Genomic DNA, 27,178 nt, shown 5'->3' with positions numbered 1-27,178 from the left:
GTTGTCAGAGGGGAGGGGTAGGGGACTGGGTGAAAAAGGGGAAGGGATTAAGAAGTACAAATTAGCAGATATAAAATAGTCATGGAGATATAAAGTACAGCCTAGGGAGTATAGTTAGTAATTTTGTAATAACTATGGATGGTGTCAGGTGGGTATTAGAGTTATCGGGGTGATCACTTTGTAAGTTATCTAAATGTCTAATCACTGTGGTATACACCTAAAACTAACATAATATTATATGTCAATTGTAATTGGAAAAAAAGTGAAAAAAGAAAACAGTTATAGTACAATAGCCATAGGCTTGTGCTAAGTATAATAATAATAATAATAATAACTGCATGATAATCTTTGTCTCAGGTCTTTAACCATTTAACTAGAGAAACAAGAATTACATATATGAAAGAATGTAGAACAGACCATAATTAAGATTAAAATGTACAGTGCAGAGAATGTGAAGTCAGGAAGCTGAAAGATCTCTATAGACCTGTCAGAAAAGTTTCATGAAAAAAGATGAGCCTAAAAGCAGGAAAATTTTTGAGAGATGAAGAGGAGGAAAGACATTCTAAGAGGGATGATTGTAGAGGAAAAAACAATATCAAGAAATATTTTGAAAGAAAATTGACAGCAATTGGTGATATATTAGATTTGAGTGATTGTAAGAGCATGGGGTAGAGAGTGAGGACTTGAAAATGACAGCAAAGGTTTAAGTTTCACTGATTGGAAAGAGATGACATTGATATAACAGACATCTAAGAAAAGAAAGTAGGTTAATAGGAAGAGATGGGATACTAAATATTTTTCTTGTTTTAGATTTTTAGTCATTTGGGGTTTGACAATCTAGAATTTTTATATGGATTTAATCAAGAAAGCGATAGAGGTCCCCACTGTAGTCATTTTACATAATTGTGAATTTCAGTTGAATTACCAGAAATATTTTAATACAGACTGTACCTAAAGCAGAAAATTATATTGAGTTTCCAGCATCTAAATGGATATTAGTTGACAGTCATTAAGATCCTGGTCTTCATATTCTCCACCCAGAAGCTCGGTTGGGTGAAGGCTAGATGGTTTTTCTTCTCTTCTCCAGGTTGGGCAGTGCGGACACTGGTGGAACTGTGGAATATTCAGGAATGAGCTGTAAACGCAGGCCAGTTCTGTGCCCTAGTGCTTCTTAATAAACAAAGATTTCTAAGCATCGGGACTTATATTCTCCATGGCTCCTTTATCATTTATTTTAAACTACCCAAGTGCAGAAGATTAAATTGTCACAAATTATTAGTGTTAGTACTGTGTTATTGAATTTATAGTTGTGAAGCTGTTCAATTTCCAAATCACAATAAAAATCACTCAGTACTTCTAGTCACTAGAATCTTGTTGTAACAATTTCTACATTAAGATCACCATATGATGGGACATTCAGCAACAAAACTTTCAAACTGATTTACTTTTGTTTATTGTCTTTGTTTTTATTTGCAGTTCTGGGAAATGCCAGTGTAAAGTGGGTGTCACCGGCTCTACATGTGATCGATGCCAAGATGGATATTATGACTTCAGTGAGCGTGGCTGCTTGCCCTGCCGATGCAATAATCGGTCTGCCAGTTGTGATGCCCTCACAGGTACACACTTTCCTTACTGCTTATGTAGTTAGTCTTTGTTCTCTTCATTTTCAGGTCCCTCGTCTATAGGTTGATGCTTTCCAAACCATTTATAAGGGTCTTTCTCCTCTAAGTTGGATGGAAAGGTCGTAGCAAGCCAAACGTCTGTAACAAAAATTTGAAAAAAAATACATACGTTTCACAAATCCTATTGGTTGGAGTGCTGTGGAATCAAGGAGGATTTGTATGTAGTAAAATTCCTAAGTGAGCTGAGGATCACAGCCATTTCCTTTCCAGGGGACATTTGCTGATTTTGGGTACAGGCTAAGGAGCAGGCTTGACCCAAGCAAAGAAATTCTTCTTGAGGAAAGAGCTATAAGAAGAGCTTTTGGCTGTCATGTGGGGCTAGCATGATGGATTGGAAACTAGAGGAGCCCTAACACAAGGCCAGTTTTGCCTTAGGACATGAGCTGGCTGTGCAGGAGATGGAAGCCTGGCCCAAAAGGTAGAAGGAAATCTCAGTCTTGTGGTGCTTAGGAGATAAAAATCTCTTTAGAGAGGGGCTGTTACACCATATAACCATCTCTCTCTCAACATTGCCAAATTTTGAAGGTACGTGGAGTGGGACCTACGCTCAAATTACCAAAGGGAAACACAGAATCTGGTGCAGTTTTAGGACTGAGGACACTCAGGCCTGTTAGGCTGTCAGTCAAAAGCCTTAGAGGGCCATGACCAAGAATAGCGACGAACCATAGTGAACTGACTCATACCAAAACTGCAGTCCATCCTCAACCTATCTGGATTTCTGACTGGATTCAGATGATCCTCTTATTATATTTGCCAAACACAGGAAAGGGGAGTCATCTGTGGTTCCTTTGTATACTGTGTCTGGCATACAGTCAAAAATACTAGACAATCCTCTTTGCTGTATCTACTGCGAGGGTGAAGACCATTGTCAGCAATCAGATGGTGGACGTTCTAGAAAATGTGGGCATCACTCTAAAGGAACCACAGTTATTGGGAAGGGCCCCAGAGGCACCCTGCAGGGGAACTTTAATCACATCCACGTAGAACTCAGTCTCCTTGGAAAGAAAGAAGAGGCTCCGGGGTGAAATGGTGGGGAAATAGGAAGGAGCTGGCTATTGTCCGCACTACCTGTAGTCACGTACGGAACACGATCAAGGGTGTTACCTGGGCTTCCGTTACAAGATGAGGGCTGTGTATGTTCACTTCCCCATCAACGTCGTCATTCAGGAAAGTGGTTCTCTTGTGGAAATCAGAAATTTCTTGGGTGAAAAATATATCCGCAGGGCTCGGATAAGGTCAGGAGTTGCTTGTCCAGTATCTCAAGTCCAGAAAGGTGAGTGAATTCTTGAAGGAAATGATATTGAACTTGTATCAAATTCAGCTACTTTGATTCAACAAGCGACAACAGTTAAAAACAAGGATATCAGAAAAATTTTGGATCATATCTGTGTTTCTGAAAAAGCAACAGTTCAGCAGGCTCATGAATAAGATCTAAGTTACCCAGCTACAGAAACACCAAGATGTCGAGTGATTCCTCAGACTTATTTGTGATATTTTAAAGATGCAGTAAAAGTCATGCATTGAAAAAAAAATACTAGACAAGCTGAAGTAGGAAAATATACCAATAAAGAGAAAAACAGTGGAAGCAGACCCACAGGTGATCCAGGTGTTAGAGTTAGCATACGACTTTCAAATAACTAAAATTAATATTTTAAGAAACTAGAGGAAAAAACAGACAAAATATGTGAAATGAGGCAAAATTTCAAAAGAATCGGAATCTATAAAAAACATCAAAAGGACAATCTAAAACAAAAAATACAACATCTGAAATTAATAACTCATTTCATGGATTTAACAGCAGATTGTACACAGTGAAGACAAGGTTAGTAGGTTCAAATATGGCTCCATTAAAAATGTCCAAAGAGGAAAAAAAGGCAGTGGAAAGAACAGAACAGGAAAAACATGTGAGATACAGCCAAAAGTCTAATGTAAATGCAATTGGAGGCTCACAAAGAAAGAAGAGAGATACTGGAGCAGAAGCAATATCTGAAGGGATGATGGCCAAGAATTTTCCAAATTAATGAAATACATCAGCTCACAGATTCAAAAAACTCAGCAAGGGGCAGTGTAAAAACAAGAAAACCACATATAGGCAAACTTAGTCAAACTATAAAAAACTAAAGACAATGACTTTTATGATCTTTCGTTTTCCTAAATGTAAGGATTAGAGATACTTCCTTGGAAATCTTTTCCCCAACCCGAAACTCAAGACACACTAGTCTGACAAGTACAAGCGTTTTTTTATGAGAGCAAGGTAGCAGAATATTTAAAATTGTGAAAGGACCCTGGAAAAATCTGTGTTGAAAGCTTAGTTTTCATTCTAATCCTTTTTTCTATGGGGAAACAAATTTATTTAGAAGAAACTGTGGTGTGCTTTTTTTCCTATTATGTAATGTGGTCTCTGCCTACTTGCCAGTTCCGTCTTGTGCCGTACTTTTCCTTTGCTGTCTGTGATCCAGTCCTACTGGCATCTATTCTTCCAACATGTTCGCTTGTCCCAGGGGTCTCATACATGATCTTGCCTTTGCCTAGAACAGCCTTTCTCATCTACCTCTGGCCCCACCTCTGGCCCCTGAATAAATCACGTCCTTGCTTTAGGCCTTCCGTGTAAGGTTACTTCAATAGAAAGCAGTTCCTGATGCTCCAGGCTAAATAGCAATTCCCAATTATGTACTCTCATATACACTTACATTTTGGTCATAGCATTTATTATAGTTTGTATATTTATATGTGATCATGCGTCATGCGTGGGTTATTCACTGCACTGTAAGTTCCACTTCAGTTTTGTTCACCTTTGTATACAGTTTCTAGTGTGGAACTTGGCACATAATAAGTACTCACTAAATTTTTGTTGAATAAATGAACAAATGAATAGAAATACAGAGGAAAGATGAGTTTCAATCCTGGGTAACAACAGAGATGCTTCATCATACTGAGTTGATTTAAATTGCTCCCTATGTCTTTTATGGAACCAGGAAGCAGCCTACATAGCTGGTTCTTCTTTTCCTTGCAGCAATGAGGTAGCTCTCTAACGTTCAGTAAATCCCAACCTGTGCTTGCTCTGGAGATAATTTAAGGCAAAAGAAATCCTTTTCATGGTTATGGTTTCTAAAAGTAGCCAGTAATAAGATAAACAGATAGTTTCTCTGTTTTGAAATATAATAAAAGTGGAATCCAACATGAAGAACTGCCAATACTTGATTTAAAAGTGCTAGCTTACTATAAAATCAGTCTTTTGTCTTAGATGAGATGTTTTTTTCCAACAGTGCTGTGATACGGTTGCCCTCTGGTGGCCACTTACTATGTTCTCATAGTCCTATCCTCACCGCCTCCCTCCGCCCCAATCTTTTTCTGTATTGCGTATTTTAGATTGAAGTAGATTTTTAAAGTAACCTTTTGTGATAAGATATGTTCGGAAAAACATTTTGGAAAGCAATTTGACACTGTATACCAGAAATCTTAAAAATGTTTCCTTGATCCAGTATTTCTGTTTCCAGGAATCTATTCTGAGGAAATAATTCTAAATTCATAAAAAGCTATATGTTCGATGATGCTCACCAAATGGTAGGTATAATTTTCAAAACATTAGACAACACTATTTATAAACAGGAAATGAAGTAAATCATGTTATCTAGACAATATGTGGTTAAGAGCACAGAAAATGAACACTTTACCTATTTAAGTTACTTAGCCTGATTTTTCACATAGAAACTTGGGATAATAACAGTAACTGCCTAATAGGTTCTTGTGAGGATTCAATGCAATGTATTTATAACACCCTTAATACAATGCCTGGCTCATTATAAGCAGTGAACAGATGGCAACTATTATTATGTTGTCGTTAAAATGTTTTAAAGAATAATATAGAACAACATGAGAGAGTGAAAGAAACAGGGTATAAAATGACATGGGCCGTATGTTTAGACAAACTAAAAAGCAAAATCCAAACCTCTATATATGGAAAGATTTCAAGGAAAAGTACTCAAAATCTATTTTTAAATAATTTTTTTAAATTTTTCAATGTTAGTTGACATACAATATTATATTCATTTTGGATGTACAACTTAGTGGTTAGACATTTATATACCTGATCACCTCGATAAGTCTAGAACCCATCTGGCACCATACATAGTTATTACACTGTTATTGCCTGTATTCCCTATGCTGTACTTTATATCTCGTGACTGTTGTAACAACTACCAATTTGTACTTCTTAATCCCTTCCCCTTTTTCACCTACTCCGCCAACTCCCCTCCCGTCTGACAACCATCAAAATGTTCTGTTTCTATGAATTTGTTTCCTTTTTGTTTGCTTTTTTATTTTGTTTTTTTAGATTCCACATATAACTGAAATCATATGACATTTGTCTTTCTCTGATTCAAAATCTTAATGACAAATTTCTTAGGGTAATTTTTTTTCTTTCTACTCTTCTGTATTTTTTTGTTTTCTTTATTCAACCCATATTTCCCTTAAAATGGAGGTGGGGGACTGTTATTTTTTAAACTAGAACGTTATGTTCATATAGCATACTTCTTTGTAAGAATTCAGGGCCCTCAAGTATTCAGTGTCCCATGGACGCTAACTTGATCTTAGCAGCCGGACTGAGTGGACTAGTCCTTCACTCCCCAGTGGCTTTCTTCATTTGAGGAGGTGACACTTTCCTGTTGTTTTTTCCCCTCCCCGGTCAGCGCTGCTAGATCTTCTTCTGTTCACCTATTAGCACTGGAAAGCCTCAGAACTCAGTCACTCCCGTGCTTCTCTTCTGCAGGATCCGCTGCCTAAATGATCTCATTCAGTCCCCTGCATTGAATTTAAATGTCATCTCCATATATACTGATTACCAGATTTACATTTCTTCCTTGATCTTCACACTCAAAGATCTAACAGCATACTCGACATCTTCACTGGAATGCTTTAATTTGTTTCATGATCCGAACACCTCCAAAACAACTCTTTCTTTCGCTCTGTGAGCCAAGCCTGCTTTACTCCCGATGTTCTTCATTTTAGCGACTAGCACCATTCGCCCAATCGCTTAGTCCCAAAGCCTCGCAGACACATTGGAGTCCTTTCTTTTCCTACTGCAAATATCCAGTCCATCAGCAAGTTCAACCAGCCTGACATTCAACATAACACCCTGAATCTGACCACTGCTCGTGACCTTCATTGCTGTCATTCTTGTCTGAGCCACTGTCCTCTCTCTGAACTACTTTGATGCTCTCTGCCTCCTCTTTTGTCCTCTCATCCCCCACCCGACCCCACCCCAATCTCCCACAGTTGCACCCACAGTCCAATCTCCACGTGACAACCAGAGTGATTTTTGTAAAAATATAAAACCAGATCATTTTATTCCCGTGCTTAAACCCTCAATGGCTTCCCATCCCTCTTGGAATGAAATTCAAACTTCTTTCCAAGGCCTACATGACGTTACATTTTTTGGTCCCTGCCTTTCTCTCTGGTCTTGTCTCCTGTTACTCTCTCCCTCATTCACATAGGCTTGGTCTTTGTTCTATTTGACAGGTTGAAGTTTGTTTGTCTTCTGTCCTGCACGGAGGATCAGGCATTTCTTTTTACAACGGAGTACCTTGCTGTATTTCTGATGGTTTATATATAAACTGTGAAATGGCAAAATAAATAAGAAAAAGGCTTTTTCAGGTGGCAATTTATGTTTTCAAAGCTTTGTCCCTGAATTTGGTTTGAAAGGAGCCCTACATTCTTTTCTTTGACCAGTTATTGTCATGGTTACAGCTACCAGATTTTTTTGATGCTTCGCCAAGGAGCATGAGATCATCTTCAGGAAACATTCATTCCTTCCTTTTTTGTGGGTGTGGGGGGTGATCCACTCCTTTGGCCATATTTCAGCAAAGAGAATGTGCATTTTAAGACAGTATTGTTATATTTTGGAGGTTCCAGGCAAAGCACAATGAACAAAGTTAAACTAGCTAATTTTTTTATATCATTTATCATAAAAGAAAGATCCTCAAGTTTTCTATTTTAAAGGGAACTTAGAGCTCATCTCATTCAGCTTTCTTAATTTATAGATGAAGAAATTGAAGCATAAAGAGAAAATATTACATCCTACAGAATAGTCTTTCACCCTTTGAAATATTTACATTACATTAAATCATCAGCCAAGGAATTATTATCCCATTTAACAGATTAGAAAAGTAAAACTCAGAGATGCTATTTGCTGAATGTCACATAGCTAGCTATAAAAGCTTCAGCTGGGAATGAAACTCAGATCTGACATTAAATACCATACCATTTTTCTTATGTTGTGTTGCCTCCCAGAGAGGAGTTGTAAGTTGCTAGAAAAGCAAATTCACATTGTTAGTTCTTACTGTATATGGATTTTAAAGGTTGTGATCTTTATTTTTATTATAAAAATAAATCTTCAAGTTTCTACATGAAATGTTTTAAAATTGCTAGAGTTCTTGAAATGTTTTATATTATACATGTGATACATTTTACAATATATTCATTTTATAATCAGAAAAAAATGGAGATAATAAAAGTAAAAGTAATACATGTATATTTGTTTGAAAATACATGTAGTAATACAAGTAGAAAGTTTGAAATCAGAATGAAATAAAACCCTGAAAGGACTGTTGCCCCTCACAACTATTGTTAGCATTCTGGTGTATTTATGTCTGGTCTGTCTTTAATGTATTAATTTTCTTTTTTCTATAGCTGTGTTCCCGGTGCATGTTATTTTTAAAGCAATATAGAGTGATTAGTTTCTAAGAACTGATAAGTTTTATTGTTATACTTGTTTTCATCTTTACTTTCGAGATAACATTTACCACATAGGGTTATTTTTTCTTATCGTCTTCTCATTGCAGGGTACGTCTTAAAACAAATAAAAATGAGAAATCATTCTGGAGAAAATTTAAAATGTTGTAATATGAATGGTTTAAGAGAATGAAATTATACTGTGATAAGCACGAAAACAAGGGCTTGGGATCTTATCTAGAATAGTAAAAAGCCCCCAAATAATAATAGGCATGTAAGCCCAGTAGCATTGTAGGAGCAAAATATTAAAAGCATATACATTTACAATTTTTTAATAAGAGTAGCAACATGACCTTTTCTTGTCACATTGCAAATGGCATGTTATTTGAATGCATCTTGACCCAGATGTCTATATTCTGTTACAGAACTGTTAACTTTTCTGAGGTAACTTTTTATACTAAAGTTTAAGACTTTATCAGAACTTTTTTTCCCTTAAAAATTATTTCCATTGTACATTTTTAATAGGGGGAGAGCAGGTAGACAAATTTTATATATAATGCAGGTTTTGACATTTTCAACCTGCAGAATACTTTGACATTTAAGATTATTTTATTTTCAGAGCCAAAATCTGGAGTGTCCTAGCACATCTTTTCCAGCAATTTTTATTATCACAAAGGTACATATCCAAAAAGGATCAGAATACAAGAAGATCTGGAAAGAAATCAGTACCTTAAATATTTATCACTGTGTGAGGATGTACTACTTTGTTATATATGTTAAAAAGTATCATTAACACTATCAGACCTCAAAAATTATATGATTAAAAATGATATTTACATGCAAGTTTGGTTTAATTCAAAGTTAAGTGTTCAGATAATAAACTTTTGAAGATGTCTTTCCCAATAAGTTCATGAAGTTTCAGGGAATTCTGATGTAATCACTTAAGAATTGAAATTTGGTTAGAAAACCTAGAAAAAAAAAAAGGATAGATTCCTACAAGCACACAACATGGCAAGACTGAATCATGAAGAAATAGAAAGCCTGAATAGACAGATTACAAGTAATGAAATTGAATCAGGAATTTAAAAACTCCCAAAAAGCAAAAGTCCAGGACAAGATGGCTTCTCAGGTGAAGTCTATCAAATATTTAAAGAAGAATTAATACTTATCCTTCACAAATTATTTCAAAAAAATTGAAGAGGAAGGAATGCTTCCAAACTCATTTTATGAGGCCAGCATTACCCTAATACCAAAACCAGACAAAGACATCACACACACACACACACACACACACACACACACACACACACACACACAATTACAAGTCAGTATCCCTGATGTACATGCAAAAAATCTCAGCAAAACATTAGCAAACCGAATTCAACAATACATTAAAAGGATCATATACCATGATCAAGTGGGATATATTCCAGGGATGCAAAGATGGTTCAAATCAATCAATCGTCATAAACTACGTTAACAAAACAAAAGATGAAATCATATAATCATTTCAATAGATGCAGAAAAAGCATTTGACAAAATTTAACACAGGCCATTTATGTCAAACCCACAGCTAACATCACACTCAATGATGAAAAGCTAAAAGCTTTTCCTCTAAGATCAGGAACAAGACAAGGATCCCCACTCTTGCCACTTTCATTCAATATACTATTGGAAGTACACAGTCAAGACAAATAAATCAAAGGCATCCAAACTGGAAAGGAAGAAGTAAAGCTGTCACTATTTGTGGATGACATGATACTATGTATAGAAAACCCTAAAGACTCCACACAAAAAAACTGTTAGAACTAATAAATGAATTCAGTAAATTTACAGGATATAAAATTAATATACAGAAATCGGTTATTACTAATAACAAGCTATCAGAAAGAGAAATTAAGAAAAAAATCCCATTTACAGTTGCATCAAAAAGAATAAAATACCTAGGAATAAATTTAACCAACGAGGTGAAAGACCTGTACTCTGAAACCTATAAGACACTGACGATGACACAAATAAATGGAAAGATATATCATGCTCACAGATTGGAAGAATTAATGCGAAAATTTATATGGAACCACAAAAGACCCTGAACAGCCAAAGCAATCTTGAGAAAAAAGAACAAATCTGGAGGTATCATGTTCCCTGATTGCAAACTCGACTTTAAAGCTGTAGTAATCAAAATATGAAACCAGACACATAGATCAATGGAATAGAATAGAGAGCCCAGAAGTAAACCCACACATCAATATTCAATTAATCTATGAAAAGGATGCAAGAATATACAGTGAGGGAAAAGTCTCATCAATAAATGGTATTGGGAAACCGGACAGCTACATGTAAAAGAATGAAACTGGACGACTATCTTACTACATATACTAAATAAATTCAAAATGCCTTATAGATTTGAATGTAAGACCTGAAATTGTAAAACTCTTAGAAGAAAATACAAGCAATTGGGTCTTTGACATCAGTCTTAGCAATATTTTTTTGGACCAGACTCTTCAGGCAAGGGGAACAAAAGTAAAAATAAGCTAATAGGATTATATCAGACTAAAAAGCTTTTGCACAGTGGAAGAAATCATTAACAAAACAGAAAGCCAACCTACTGAATGGGAGAAGATATTTGCAAATCATACATCTGATAAGGGGTTAATGTCCAAATATATAAAGAACTTAAAAACTTTATATATATATATGTGTGTGTGTGTGTATATATATATATACATATATATATATTTATTTATCCAAAGAATATGAAAACACTAACATGAAGAGATATACGCACCCCATGTTCACTGCAGCATTATTAACAGTAGCCAAATATGGAAGCAACCTAAGTGTCCATCAATAGATGGATGGTATAGGAAGAAGATGCAGTACATATGTACAATGGAATATTACTCAGCCATAAAAAATGAATGAAATTTTGCCATTTGCAGCAACCTAGATGGACCTCGAGGGCATTAGGCTAAATGAAATAAGTCAGATAGAGAAAGACAGATACCATATGATTTCACTTATATGTGGAATCTAAAAAAAAAAATACAAAAAAACCCCACATGAATAAACAAAACAGAAACAAATGCATAGAAACAGGAAACAAATTGGTGGTTACTAGAGAGGGTTTTTTTTTTTTAGGGGGTGATGAAATAAGCAAAGGGTATTAATAGGTACAAATTTCCAGTTATAAAATAAACAAGTCACGGAGATGTAATGTATAGTATAGGGAATACAGTTAATAATATTGTGATCACTTTGTATGGTGATAGACGGTCACTAGACTTATTGTGGGGATGATAAATATCAAATCACTATGATGTATATCTGAAATAAATAAGATATTATATGTCAATCATATGTCAATAAAAAAAGAATTGAAATTTGACATGTATAACATTTTCATTCTTTTGGTTTTTCAAATCTTGATCCAGTTGTCAGACCATTTCATTTCACAACCTCATTCTTTCTCCTCCTTTTTTGTAAATATTTCACTAGTAAGGAAAATAAATCAAATAAAACTGTTTATGAATAGTTTTATATTGAACTACATTTAGCTTATGTAAAATTTCATTATAATCCTAGATTTCTTTGAGCTTACTCACTTATTTCTGTAATAGTAGTTCTGAGTGTCTCTTTACATCCCTAAAGAAGGAATGTAAATTACACTGCACTTTTTCATTTCCCTTTTTCAGATGTAATGCTTCTTCAATGCCTGTCGAATATCCTTACTAATAGAGTACCAAAGGAGTACTATTACAGAACACATAGTCATAACTTTGCTCACCTCCTTTCTTTTCATTTTCTTTATTAATTGTTTTCATTTTAATTTTGAATTTATAATTATAAAAATGTATGGAAACTAATATCACAAATATCCATGTACCCATACCTACAGTTAATAAATATTAACATTTTGGTATTTTGCTTAATATTTATACATGTGTATATAGTCATATATTTGAAATACAGAATTTCAAATAAAGTTGGAGTCTTCTCTGTTTTCTTTCCTAGTTTTGTTTTTCTCCCTCCGTCCACAGAGACAAGCAGAGCATAAAATTTACCTAGACCCTCTCAGTCTGTATTTAATTTATATTACATATGTGTGTATCCATCTGCTTAGGGTATTCTGAATATATTTGCTTTGTATTGTTCAGTGTGGTTCTTAAAATTTTACAAAATTAGTGAGTACTCTCCTGCTGTATGTATCATTCTGCAATTTGCTTTCTTCAGCCAACATTTTAAAGATTTATGCATGTTCATACATATAGGTCTAGTTCACTTATTTAACTACATTATCCCAATGATTAAATAGTACAATTTATTTTCTTTTACTAGATCTTTAGATTGTTTTTATTTTTTCTTCACAAATAGTTGGCCTGCTTTTAGTATGTAGTCCATCAACAAGGGCTTATTGCATCTCTTCTCACGCACCCAGCCTTTCCCTAAAGAGTTTACATTGTAGTGGGGAACACAAATCTGTAGACCTGGCCAGTGTAGAAAGAAGATGGGGTAGAAACTGAACTCTGTCCAGTCCCTACTGAGTAACTTCTTCTGGTTGACTCTTAAGGTCTTTTGTTTGGAGGTATGATTTAAATAAAGTTACTACACTTTCAGAGTAAATCTTTAACTTCTTAAAATATTTTGCTTCCTTTAGGTGCTTGTTTAAACTGCCAGGAAAATAGCCAAGGGGACCACTGTGAAGAATGCAAAGACGGATTTTATCAGAGTCCTGATGCCACTAGAGAATGTCTTCACTGCCCTTGTTCAGCAGTGACATCTACAGGCAGTTGTATACTAAGTAAGGCATTTCTCTATATCGTTGTTTTTAGAGGAAAAATCAGTGAATCATTTATCATGTGTGTTGATAAATAAAGTTCTGGATGCTGTAGGTGAAAGGGTTTATGAAAAAAGTTAAGGGATTCCTGTGCGGAATTCACAATCGAATCCAAATACATGTATGCATTGAGACTCGAGGGAGGGATGAGGAACTTTTTGTTAAAACCATATTTTATTACATCTGTGATAACTAAAGAAGAAGAGAAAGAAAAATTATCTGAGTGCCCGTTCATCACATCCTTCAGATTTCTTATGTAAACATATTTCTTTTGTTTTCTACCTGAATAGGTTCTCTGACGGCCCATCATTTCCCCAATAAACTGGACAATGAATAAAGTGTAGATCATTAGGTTTATTCCATGGGTCTCTTAAGTTTGAGAGGAAATAGTTGAGAGGGTTTGTAAACCTTTTTGAGGACTAGTAGTTGTTTTTCATTTTCTCTTGTAGCTTGAGACTGTACTAAATTATTTTGGTGTTCTCTCTGTTTTAGCATTGGGTGAATTGGAACCTAAATGTGTCCAGTGTAAAAATGGTTACACAGGCCAGAACTGCAATAAATGTGAAAATGGCTATTACAATTACGACAGCATCTGTGTGAAGTGCCAGTGTCATGGCCACGTGGACCCAATTAAAACTCCAAAGATTTGCAAGCCCGAGAGTGGTGAGTGCATCAACTGCCTCCATAACACCACTGGGCTTTGGTGTGAGAACTGCCTAGAAGGTTATGTCCGAGACCACGAAGAAAATTGCATCAAGAAAGGTAAAACTTCACCTAAGGTTGTAAATTTAATATCTAAGCCTAGCATTGAAAAGTTCAGGACAGCTACCTTTAGCTTTGTAAAACCTTCTAATCCCAACAGAGGAGTTTTCTCGAAATTGGTTTTCATAGATGTTTGCCTAAAGAGATTTCCTTCCATTCCTGCTTCTCTCCTGTTACTTCAAGGTCAACTCCAGAAATTTGGGGACCAAGACAAAGTCATTGCAGTGTTTTCACATTTTCTCTTCATCTACTTTTATTTTTATGTCAATAATTTAAAAGTCCTATCATTTTTCTTTTATCCTTTGCTTCCTGTATTCTCATCATGTCCAGTGATCACCAAAGGTCTTTTTTAAGTAGGGACCTATAATCTGGTTAGAAACAAGAGTTCTTTCTAGCATCTGTCCTAACTTTGGGCCTAAGTTTTCTGTGATGGAGGAAAGAGTAATAATACTCCTTTTGATTTTTAAAAGAAAAAGTAATTCTTATGGCAAAGTGTTTCTTACAGGGAGGTTCAGTAAGAGTTTAGATACACATTAACGTTTAGAAATTCAGGATGAGTTAAGAATATTCAGGCTTTCTTAGGTCACAGAGAGATTAGACCATGTTCTTCTACAAACCACTCTTTGCTATTCTGACAGATGCTGAATACTGAGCTGATGGACAGCCGGTCTGTGGCCAAGTGCCGTCCTTCTGTCATTTTCTTGATACCCTCATTCTGTTGTGATCAAGGCTAAAAGACTCAGCTTGAGTCCTATCACTAGCTTGGAGATCGTGTCACTCTGTCCTGTTTCCCATTCAGAGGCATATCTTGTCCATACTTAGCTGACAGGGCTGTGATGATTTTTCTTATTAGTTATTAAATAATATAAAACATGCCTCTTTTTAGGATAGATTGGTGTGGCTGACTGTGGTGATGAAGTATAATGGTAACTATTATTTTGTTGAGTGACTACTATGTGCCAAGCACTGTAAATATTAACCATGATAATGTTATATAGTTATTCAATCCTTCCCCAAAACTTTGCAAAGTAGATATTATTATTCCCATTTATGGATGAGGAACCTAGTTTAAAAAGGTTGGCTGACTTATCTATAACCACACAGTTCTACCTGATTCCAGAGCCTTTGGTGTTTCCATGAGCTCTGCTGCATTAGAAGTCCAGCGTATAGTACATCCATGATAAAATAGCTATAATCTACACAGAGGAAGAATGACTACACAAGCAATTAAAGGAAGGCTCTCTTCTCCCTTGGCTGACATCAATTTTGGACATTTAAATTGTGTTATACAGAAGTAATTAGAACTACAACTTTTCCTATTTTGTTTTTGCCTCCTTTGAAGAGAATTTTACCCTTCTGAAATTTCATCAGACATGCTGAATTTACTTTAGTTCAAATGATTGTCATCTATCCCTGTCACTTTTAACCAAGTGATTTAGAACTCAGCAGTGACGTATTTACTGCCTTTGCAGGAATTCATATGAATTTATCCAAGAATAAAGAAGGATGGAAAACTCCATTAGAATTTTTCCAAAGAGTTTAATATAGATATTACCCATTTTGGACAACAGCCGTGCTTGTAATAATCAAGCTTTCCTAGACCCTGATTCTTTTCACTATATTTCTTTAAAAATTCTTTTTAACTTGCATGACCTTAAAGCGGAATATCATGTCAACATGCCATATCAACTTCCACTCCCATGTATTTCTTTTATTGTTTCTTAAAACTAGATAATTTTGTCTTTTACATTTCATTCTCTGTTTTTATTTTCAGAAGTTATTGTTCCAACACCTGAAGGTTCCACCATTTTGGTTTCCAATGCCTCTTTGACCACATCCGTGCCCACCCCTGTTATAAATAGTACACTTGCCCCCACAGCCCTGCAAACTATTTTTTCAGTAAGCTCTGCTGAAAACAGCACGTCAGCTTTAGCCGATGTATCATGGACCCAGTTTAACATCATCATTTTGACTGTCATCATCATTGTGGTGGTGCTGCTGATGGGATTTGTGGGGGCTGTATACATGTACCGGGAGTACCAAAACCGGAAGCTCAACGCCCCCTTTTGGACCATCGAGCTGAAAGAAGACAATATCAGTTTCAGCAGCTACCATGACAGCATCCCCAATGCGGATGTGTCAGGACTCTTAGAGGATGATGGCAATGAAGTGGCGCCCAATGGGCAGCTGACCCTGACAACACCCATGCATAACTACAAGGCCTAAGGAGCCAGGCCTGAGCTCCGGAGGTTAGACCGGGTCAGCCCCGGGGGCGGGGCGACAGACCTGGGCGGAGCTGCTGAGAAAGCGCTGGCACGTAGTGCGTCTGAAATTCCAGGTACAAATTCATAACGCACTTCGCCTATTGCTCTCAATTTCCCCAAGAAGAGCTGAACTCGTCACTGTCGATAAGGACTTGAAGGAAAGTATATTTTTGTACCGAACCACATGGGAGTAGAGAAAGGCTGGACCCCGTAGTGCAGCCCCACTCCACTCAGGCCTCCAAATAGACTCCTGGGGAGTGTTCACTCCGCCGGTGGACACAGGAAGATGGACGCGGAGGGGTGAGGACTGCCGGAAGATTCATCTCCATTCCGGAAACATTTTTTAAAAAGGAGGGTCAGGGATGACATTCATTTTACTGACCAAAAGATACATCACTGAGGGAAAGCTGATGTCTGAGCTGTATCACAGTAAACAATCTTGGTAGTTTCTAGACTGGGAGCAGAAAAGTCCCAAGAAGGTCTTTATAGAAGTTTAATTCTTCCTTCCAGAATTCTTGCTGGAGAGTAGGATTAAGGCACAGGGTAAGCTTCTAAGGGTAGAGAGAGGAAGGCAACATCTGGGAGCTGGAAGTGACGGTCCCCCTTAGGGTCTCCGTGTAAAGGACCAATTGTCTAAAGAAGGAATATTCTCACCTCTAGGGAAATAAATGTATATAGTTAATGTAGCATATCTGGTCAACATTGTATTTGTATCTATTTGTAAAAAAAAAAAACCAATCATGTCATATTTTATCATCTAGAATGTATTTGTACAGCAGTTAATGGTGTTGTAAAAAGAAACTATGGGGATTGGTTAAAATACTGTAAAATAGGTGGCAATATTGCTAGAGCTGGGCCTCTGGTGAGCGTCAGTCATTTTTAGTCCCTCTTTGGACATTGTTGAAATTTATAAGAGGTTGAATGTTTCTAATCTTTCTTTCCCTTTCTCAATCTAAAGGTAGAGTTATGTGTTCTTTGACTTGTTATAGATTCAAGCAATAGATTTTGAAGTCAGTGATTGTTAAGCTGGGACACGGGCTGCACTCTCCAAGCTACTCACCTAATTAGCCATTAGCCACTCTATATATCTTGCATAGATTAATGTAGAGATATCCTCATTAAAAAATGTTTTGTTTTGTTTTTTAAATGTAAAAAAAATAGTCTTCCAAAGGAATTGGAATATTTCAGTTCCAAAAGAAAAGCCATCGTATCGTTTGGGGTCCCCGGTTTTCATGCCTGTGAAATATTTATATTTCTCCTCCCCTCCTGAAAACAATACGTCCTCCATTTGAACACAGCCTCTCACTCGTGCGTGAGGTGTACACCATCTCTCTGCAGCGCTGCGCTTCTCCAGTCTTCATGTCCGGGTAGAGGGCAGCGCTGTGGTGGAGTGAGCACAGTGAATACTTGCTCTTAGATGCAGTGTTTTCTGGAGGCCGTCTACTGTTGCTCTCATCTGTTAGGCTCTTCACAGCTTGTGGATTAAACAAGCCAGGACAAGTCAAATGTAGGTATTTATTAGGAGGGCCAGCACCCTGTCCAGTGGTTAGAATAAAGGAAAGGCTCGTTAGACCTAGGCAATCCGAGCTGACCGCTTTGTATGAGTTCCCCAGAGCAAAGCCTGGAATTTGACCATCCCTCTGTAGGAGACACTAAGTTAATCTCGGGGTTTAGAGGGGATGCTCTGGAGGGTGGCCTGGTAGACAGTGTGCTTCTGGTGAGCGGAGGTGCTGCGGCCATTCGGCCATTGCTCGTGAGTAGAGAGTCCATTCTATTACAGTAGGCGCACATTTCTGCAGCCCTTTGCAGCTTGCAAAGCATTTTTCCATATGTGTGTCTTTTGTTCCTCCCCATAACCCCCGAGGAAGTAGTAGTTGTCCCATTTTACAGATGAGGTTAAATGTCTTGTACAAGGCTACACAATGTGTCATTATTAGGCTTAGAATTCGGACTCCTAACTATGGAGCACATATTCTTTTAACAATGTGCTAATGCAGAAATCGCATAGCCACAGACACCGGAGGCTGGGAGGAAGTGTCCCATCTGTGAATGTTTCTCATGTTTGTGAGTACAGGTAACCATCCAGGGCCATATGGCTATGAAGGACTTTTTGGAAAGAACACAGGAGGATTAATTATTCTCTGACGCCAGTTTTGGCCATAAGAAAATAAAAATAGCAGTTTGTGCTTCGTTAAAGTGAACTACCCTTTCCCCAGCAGCTGCCACATAGGTGTGTACAGGCTATGCACTGCACAATTTTAAGGAATTGTGCAAAGTGGTGTACCTGCCTTTTCCCCAGGTTACCACGGCCTCAAAGCCAGGGATTAAGGGTGCTGAGACACAGACATTTGTTAAACAGAAGTTAACCCAAAAGAGAAAAAAGGATTGTTCATTGGGGTCTAAGAGCCAAAGCCAAATAGTCCAGTTTCTGGTCATGTAGAGATTCCTTGAAACAGACTTTAAAAGATATTGCAAAAATTGAATCACAAAGAATATTTACTTTTAAATACTTCCAAATTGTCCAATATCATGCTTTTAATTTTTCCCAGTGGAAAAAATTAAGGACTTAAAATTTTAAAATATCATTTCATGTCCCCTGCTTTTTGCTGGTGAAAATAATTTTGCTCTAAAATATAATTATATCATGAAGTGATCTACTACCAAAATCAGACTAGAAAACTAGTATGGAATGGTATGGAATTACACAATATTCATTGCTCTAGATGCAAGGTCCCCATAAGTACAGCATTCACCACCACAATCCCATCAGTCCTTTAGAAATACTAATATTGGAATAGTTTGTATCTAAAGATTAGAAATGGGTTTGTTTTCAAATAAGACTACTGTGAATCTTATTGATAAATGACAGATACTGCTATTCAGCGATACTTTTATCTTCATCAGTTCATTTTAGTAAACCTTTAAGCATTTCTGACAGATGTCCTAGGTAGTGTTTTTAATATGTCTATCTTCATTTTCACCTCCCTCCCTCCCTCCACACTCTAGCTCCCAGAGGTTGCTTATTAATGGAATTTCTCCAGTTATAGAAAAAAATGATAATAAAAACTAAACCTCATTTATACTAAGGTCCTATGATAGACTTAATGTGTTATTCTTAGGGATACCTGAATATTAAGAGAGGAGAAGAAAGCAGACATGGGATGGGAGGAGAGAGATTTTTGGGGGAGGGGATTTGTAGAAGTGTCAAATTACTTGGCACTTTTGAGCCCCAATATTTGTGGGAAAATTGACTGTGGAAGCAACACTCAGTGACCTATGTGTTCACTTTGGTCAGCTGAGTGCCTTCAGGATGGTTCGCCCTCTTGTGCTGTTTTGGAGGCAGAGAGCTAAAGCACCAGTACGTCTTCCTCCTGGCAGCCTCAGTAGGGATTGGGTTATTAGATCATTCATTCACCTTGGTCCTGTGTTGTTGGTAGGACACATGGTGAGCATAGCACCCCAGGTAACGAACATTCCCTGGGTCGTACATTTTGAGGTATGTGGGTAGGTGTTGAACTGACACATCTCGAGGAAAACTCTCTGACAAAAGTGAGAGGTGGACAGCAACCCAGTGTAACCTGTTTGAGCAAGGAGAGCATTTCTGGCCTCATCCATGAAGAACCTTTGGCCTGTTACAATCTTCTTCATAGTAAAAAGTTTGGGCACTAAAACGAGTTTGGTGTGTGCAGGGGAGTAATGGAAAGCTAATGCAAGTTTTCTCTGTAACCCTGACCCAGTGACTATGCCAAGGATAAAAGCAGGAAAAACACATTGATTCATCTGAAAAAGTCAAATACTATCAGATGAATTAAAGGTTATGGATCATTGAAATGTCACTGGTTGAATGATGCTTTTTCAAAGGCGTTTGGGGATCTTTCTTGCTACTTATGCATGTGCGGTAACTGCAACCAGCAGCCCTCGGTGAGCCCAGGGCTTCCGATTTAACTTAGTCCAAAATCTAAATGATTTAAAATTCAATTTTAATGCTGGGCGCAAGCACTCTGTAATACATTAAATTTCAGCCCAAGCAATTAGGAATGTTTCTGAAACATTAAACTTGTGTTTATGTCACTAAAATTCTAACACAAATTTCCAAAACGTGGCTTATACATATGCTGTACTAGGCTTCATGATGCATTTCTAAATTTGTGTATGATTTGAATATATAAAAGAATTTATACAAGAGTGTTATTTAAAATTATTAAAAAATAAATGTATATAATTTGTACCTATTATAGATTTGTTGTTTTACTTTTTTATGTGGTCAGAGTTGTTGGGAGTCTTTTTTTTTTTTTTTTAACAGATATCACAGATCATTTATTTTCAAACCACTTCATGAAAAATCTTTGAACTCTTCATTTATTGCTTTTTGTTTTAAGAAGTTCCTTTAAAGAATGTTTTCCACTTAGGGAAAAAAATGCCACATGAAGAAGATTCCCTCTCTTAGAACAAAACAAAACAAAACACCCTGAGGAAAAAAGCACACATCAACATACATTCTTTTTCGTGCTTTTGCTTGTCCTCTCAGATCCATTGGGATTTCCATGAAAATGTTATAGAAAAAAACTTGCTTCCTTTTGGATTTCTTTTTCATACATGTAAAAAATTTCCTTTCTGGAGTATAAATTTGAAGGGCCACAACCATGTTCCATGTGTTAATTAAATACCTGGTAATGAGAGTCCATCTTTTTATTATTTCAAGATACCCTTGAAGATCTTCTCTTTTGACAAAGTTCAGGGGTGTTTAATGGCATGCCATTTAGAGATCCAAGGGGTACTTTGAAAAAGAAGAAAAACGGAGTCAGGCCTTTTTTTGTACTGAGAGCTTCATAAACTCAGTTGGTTTATTCAACTTTGGTTGTTGATATTTAAACAGAAAAACCCTGCTTTTCTTTTCTAGTCATACAAGAAAACAAGTTTTATTACCTTGTAATCCCACCTTATATACTTATACATGTGGTTCTATACATGTAGTTCTATGATGTATGTGAATTGGGTATTATTTTAAGGAAACAGAATAAGCATGGCAGAAATCAAACTAAGCAAATTAAAATTTCAAGAGAAAATAAATCTACCAATTTACCACAGCACAAGGAAACATTATCAGAAACATTCTTTTTTATAGTTGTAGTCATAGTTTTGATGATAGTCTACCAAGTAAAGACATTTACTAGATTGCATTATGAAAATTGGTTTTGTTTATTGTCCATAGGAGTATAAGATGCATGTGTTTTTAAAAATTACACATGCTATGTTATAATTAGTAACTTTAAAGGGATAACTGTGTTTAGTTACATTAAAAAAGTGAAGCTAAATTCAAAACAACCAAATGTTTTTCATGAGATGATAGTATTAAGAGTATTAAACGTTCTCAGTGAGTGTTTAAAAAAAATCACAATTTTACCTATGTTAGTTTTTCAAGGCAGTTTTATGAAGAAATTGCAATTATTCTACAGGCTTTCTAACACTTCTACTTACAAAACAAAATCCATCAGACAATGTTAAATTTAGAATGTGTTGTCTGCTTGTATTAACAAGTAAGTTTTAAACCTTGTATGTTGAACACCAAACTTCGGACAGTTGCAGAAAAAAACGGAAAATATTTTCTTTGTATGTGGTAAGAGTAGGTTTGGTTAATAAAGGAAGCATTTGGGAGGAAATCTTCTTTGTGGTTTCCTTTGTGTTGTCAGACCAACTGCTCAAGTTTTCTATGTCAGTGTTGTTTTCTTTGGTTTCTGCCCCAAATAAGGAAGAGTCATAGCCTTTCCTTATATTCATTACCATCCTAACCCAATCATGTTAATTAAACTTCTGTATAATTTCCTATATATGGGTATGCCAGGTTACCCGATGTTCTCCTTTTGCTGGTACTGTGTTTTGCTGTCTATAACATCCTGGAGAAGGTTTCTTCATTTTTTGTAGCCCCTTGATAAAAAGAAGTTGATCGATCCTTAATTCTATCTCCATTGTGTCGAAGGAACACCTCTCTTATTGCACATATTTTGTTGTAAATACTTGTTATTTTATGTCTTCTTCAGTAGACTCTGTACTTCCTGAAGCAAGGATCATTTATTCTATCTGTAGTATCTGGTCTAGTGCTGGAACGTTGTGGGTGCTCAGTAAATGGTTTACAACAAAAGGTACTAGACAGATGCAAGAGGTGGTATGTGAACTTCTTTTGTGAAGTTTTAAAAGAAATCATATTCAGTGGGTAAGACACTTTTTTTTATTTAATAGAGATGTCAGCATATGGGCTTCAGAGGGTCTGAGAAATTCTTGAAATTGTATGCTGTTTTGTTTGTGAATACAAATAATTTGTGTGTGTGTTTTCTGGAGAAAAGTTCCATACCCTTACTCATAATCTCCAAAGGATCTATGATCCCAAAAGGATTAACAACGACTTGGACGGGCATTACTTTGTGTATTTCAGCAATAAAAACTCTCCTGCTGAATGTAAATTGCTACAGCCTTGATTGGAGAAATCCATTTCTGGGAATCCCTCATCAAGAAATGAGACTTCTGTGCAATAAATGCCTTCTTTTCCCCAGAGTTGTGGATAAAGTTCAGAAAAATGAGGCAAACTCTAGATACGTAACAACAGAGATATGGCACAGTGCATGCACTTGTTGTGATAACACAGTCATTGAAAAGAATAAAGAAGAATGATTTAAAAACAGAATCAAAGTTGAGTGAAGAAAGCCAGGATGTTTTGAAGATGTGAATGCCGTCCCCCTTCTGATGTGTAGTTTAGAGAAACTCTTACATGCACCAGGACCCACATTTCAAAGTCTTCATTGAAGCATCATTTGTTACAGCAAAATAATTGGAAACACCCCAAGTGTCTGTCAGTAGAAGAATGTATAAATTGTGGCCTATTCCATATACTTTGAACAAAACTTTATGCAGTAGTTGAAAATGAATGAATTACAACTATAGACATCAGTATGGATAAATCTCAAAAACGATGTGGAGCAAAATGAGTCAGAGAATATATACAATATACTTTTATGTAATGGCCAAAAATGGAAGATGGAATGTGTTGTTCAAAAATGCATACATATTAGGGGCCAGGTCGGGAAAAAAAAAAATGCATACATATGTGGGAAAGCTGTAAAGAAAAACAAGGAAATGATTGATACAAAAGAGAGCTTTGGAAGGCAGAAGGGGGTGCACAGATGACTTTAAAAGTATTAGTAATGTTCTTAAGTAGGGTGTGTGTATGTGTGTATGTGTGTACATAGGTTTTCATTGTATTCTTTTTCAAACATCGTGTATACACACACATTTACTCTGGTATATATGTAAAACTTCATAGTAAAACTTTTTAATAGGATATAAATGGGTGAAAACAACATGATTTCAACTGTGTTGGAAAAATACATACAGAAAAGGTTTGGAAGGAAATACCATAACTTGGTGATCTCTGTATTAAAGAAACAAAACAAATCCACTACATTTTATTTCACAATAGTAAAAAAATTAATTCATCAGGAGGATATGGAATCCCAAATGTTTATATGCACTTAATAACAGAGCTTCAGAATACGTGAAGCAAAACGTGATGGTACTGAACAGAGAAGTAGGCAAAACCACAACTGTAGTTGGAGACTGCAACCCCTCTCTTAATAACGTACAAAACAAGTAGAGCAGAAACCAGGAGGGACACAGAACACTTAAACAACATTACCACCAACTTGACCTAACTTACATAGAACAGTCACCCAATAACAGCAGATATATACTCTTTTTAACTACACGTGCAGCATTTTCCAAGATTGACCATACCCTTGGCCATAAAATAAGTCGTAAAAAAATTTAAAAATATCAAATCACACAAAATGTTTTCTGACCACCTAGAATTAAATGAGAAATTAGTAACAAATACATCTAGAAGATTCCAAAATGTTTTAAAACTAACATACTTCTGAATAACACATGGGTCAAAGAAATGAAAAATTAGAATGTATTCTGAACTGAATTAAAATGGAAACACAGCATTTCAAATTTGTGAGATGCAGCTAAAGCAATGCTTAGAGGAAAATGCAGAGCACTGAATGTTTACATTAGAAAAGAGGAAAGATCTCAAATCAATGACCTAAGCTTCTACATTAAAAAATTAGAAAAGGAAGAACAAAACAAAACCCGAATAATCAAAGATAAGATATTATAAAGGTAAGGGCAAAAATAAATGCAAAAGAAAACAATAGAGAAAATCAGTGGAACTGAAAATTGGTTCTTTGAGAAATTCAATACAATTGGTAAACTTCCAGCCAGAAGAATCAAACAAATTTTAGAAAGAGAGAAGACACACACAAAGCAGTATCAGGAATGAGAGAGGCGATATCACTATAGATCCCACAGACATTAAAAGGATAATAAGGGAAGGTTAGCCAATAAATTTGATGACTTAGGTGAAATGTACAGATTCCTGAAAGACACAGATTAGCAAAGCTCACCCAAAAAGAAGGGGATGATCCAAGTAACTCTGTCTATTAAAGAAATTAATTTGTATTTAACAACGTCCCACAAAGAAAACTCCAGGACCAGATCACACCAATGGTGAATTCTATGAAACATTTAAAGAAATAATACCAATTCTACACAAACTCTTCCAGAAAAATTTAAAAGGAGACAATAGTCCCAACTCATTCTATGGAACTAGCATTACCCTGATACCAAAACCAAAGACACCAAAAGAAAACTACAGACCAATATCCCTCATGGACACAGACACAAATATTCTAAGAAAATTTAAGCAAATTAAATACAACAATACATAAAAAAGACAATACTTCACGACCATCTGGGGTTTCCCCCATGAATACAAGATTGATGTAATATTTGAAAATCAATCAGTGTAATTCACACAGAGTGAAAAAGAAAAAAAATCATGATCATGTCAGTATATGCAGAAAAAGAATTTAACAAAATTCAACATGCATTTGATAAAAATGGTGATTATGATGATGAAGAAGATGATGAGACTCTATTATCAAATTATCTGTTCAATTTGAGGGCTGGGACCGTCTTCGTCTTTTAATCCCATTGCCAAGCTCAGGCCCTGGTACCAAAAAAAAGCTCAATGATCGCTAGTGAATCGAATCAGCTGTGTTGCAGTTTTTATACCGGTCAATATGGAAATGTAAGTATACTGCAGTTTGTCGGCTTTGAGTTAGAGCTAGCCTAAACCAAAAACCAAACAGCACCAAGTCACTTGTAAGTAGGAATGTTTTTGAGTGACCGTTGGACAAACAGCGCAGACTTTCCTGCAGTGGAATGGTGCTGATGAAGCTCATTCCTTCAGGCAGAGAGAGCTCGCCCACAGACTGGATTGCATATCCCCCAACTGTGGCATGTGCTGACCGGCTAGGGAGCAGACTTACTTTGCTAGGTGGATGCTTTTGCTGCTCGCACCTCCCTGCCTCTATTTTCAGTAGCTTGCAGAACCAACAGTCTATAGCTCAGCTTTTTAATTTCCCCCAAACATTTTCTAAATGGGCCATTGTTATCTGCAAGCAGCATATTATCCAACTTCATTTTAAGAAGGTATTTTTACCAAGAGATGAGATTCTTCCAGACAAGGGTAACGATAGTAATGGTTGTTTATTAAGATTCTGTTTTAGTTGAGATAATTGTTTTTGGGGTAATTGAGTAAATTCTATAGACTCCAATGGGCCATTAATCCCCAAAGGAACCGTGTGAAATGGAGAGGCCTTTAAATTCTCTAGCAAGGATCAGAGTTTGGCAATAGTGATGTTTTCAATTTCCTTCAGTAAAAGTGAAAAGGTAGCAATGTTGACAGGTATTGGCCCTGGGTAAAGAATTAACTTAATTTACTTATAATCTGTACCTCACTTTTTCGTATTAAAAGAGCTCATTAAACCATTCAATTAAGGGTGAAAGTATTAGTTAAGTATACCGAAGAGGAGGCAGAAGTACGCCAACGAACCCAGGCTAAAGGTTACGTTAGCAATTGACACCCAATTTGGCTGAGTTTCCCAGCAGCCAACAACATGGGTCACTTAGCTATTGCTGTCTAATTAAAGGAGGCGTTCTGGAGCATCAACAGAAAACCTCTTTCACAGAGTTCTGAAAAACAGTAGCTTGTAGTACAGAGAGCATCATCTTTGGAAGCAGAGATATGGATTCCAGTGCAGGATTCACAACCAGGGGATGCTGGACAAGTTACTAGTCGGTGGCTCTTAGACCTACTCTCCTTGCCTGCAAAAGGAATAATGATGCCGACCTCTCAGGGTGGCATTGAGGCTAAATGAAATCTTACATGTGATGTCTACAGCACATGCCGTGTCCTCAGTGAATAATTCCTTCCCACTCTGCCTTTTATGTAAGAGGTCTTCGATAAAAGCTTTACCAAAAAATGCAGTTATTCTCTAATGAGGGGAGAATTGGATCAGGCATCAGCTGGCTTGTTTTATGACAAGTATTAGAGTAAGGCCACTACTAGGTTTTACGTATGTTTGGAATGAAAGGAGATACTTTTCTAAATTGAATTGCTGCTGTTCCTTTGTTCTCCGTGGGTGGCTTGGGGCCAGGATGGCATCCACAGGAGGCTGAAGTAGGTAGCATGGCATCCTGTAGGCTTTCCCATGGTCCCACAGGATTCCTGAGAGTTTTTTATTTGTGTGTGGTTTCACTTTCTTCAGTTTCAGTTCACCGTGGTGTGAAAATAGTAAATGGAATATTCCAGAAATAAACAATTTGTAAGTTTTAAATTGCATGCTTTTCTGAGTAGCATGATGAAATCTCGTGCCATTCTGCTCTGTCCCACCTGGGATGTGAATCGTCCCTTTGTCCAGCCTACCCACGCTGTATACCACTCCTTGGTCACTTCGTAGCTGTCTTGTTCATGAAAGAGAGAGAGAGAGAGATCACATTCACAAACT

At 36.6% G+C, this 27,178-nt stretch overlaps 1 protein-coding gene across 1 annotated transcript in view; it reads left to right on the top strand.

The window, feature by feature from the left end:
* MEGF9 (multiple EGF like domains 9) overlaps positions 1–20,502 on the top strand; it is an 83,865-nt gene extending 63,363 nt beyond the window's left edge. The window contains exons 3-6 of the mRNA XM_033122712.1: positions 1,477–1,616; positions 13,069–13,212; positions 13,741–14,010; positions 15,785–20,502. Of these exons, the coding sequence (XP_032978603.1) occupies positions 1,477–1,616; positions 13,069–13,212; positions 13,741–14,010; positions 15,785–16,236 (1,006 nt within the window). The 3' untranslated portion in view covers positions 16,237–20,502. The remainder of the gene's footprint in view (positions 1–1,476; positions 1,617–13,068; positions 13,213–13,740; positions 14,011–15,784) is intronic.
* The last annotated feature ends 6,676 nt before the right edge of the window (positions 20,503–27,178 follow it).

Source organism: Rhinolophus ferrumequinum, chromosome 12, assembly GCF_004115265.2.
Source record: "Rhinolophus ferrumequinum isolate MPI-CBG mRhiFer1 chromosome 12, mRhiFer1_v1.p, whole genome shotgun sequence".
NCBI classification, from domain to species: domain Eukaryota; kingdom Metazoa; phylum Chordata; class Mammalia; order Chiroptera; family Rhinolophidae; genus Rhinolophus; species Rhinolophus ferrumequinum.
The sequence above is the reverse complement of the archived record's forward strand: the minus strand, read 5'-3'. Positions and strand labels throughout refer to the sequence as shown.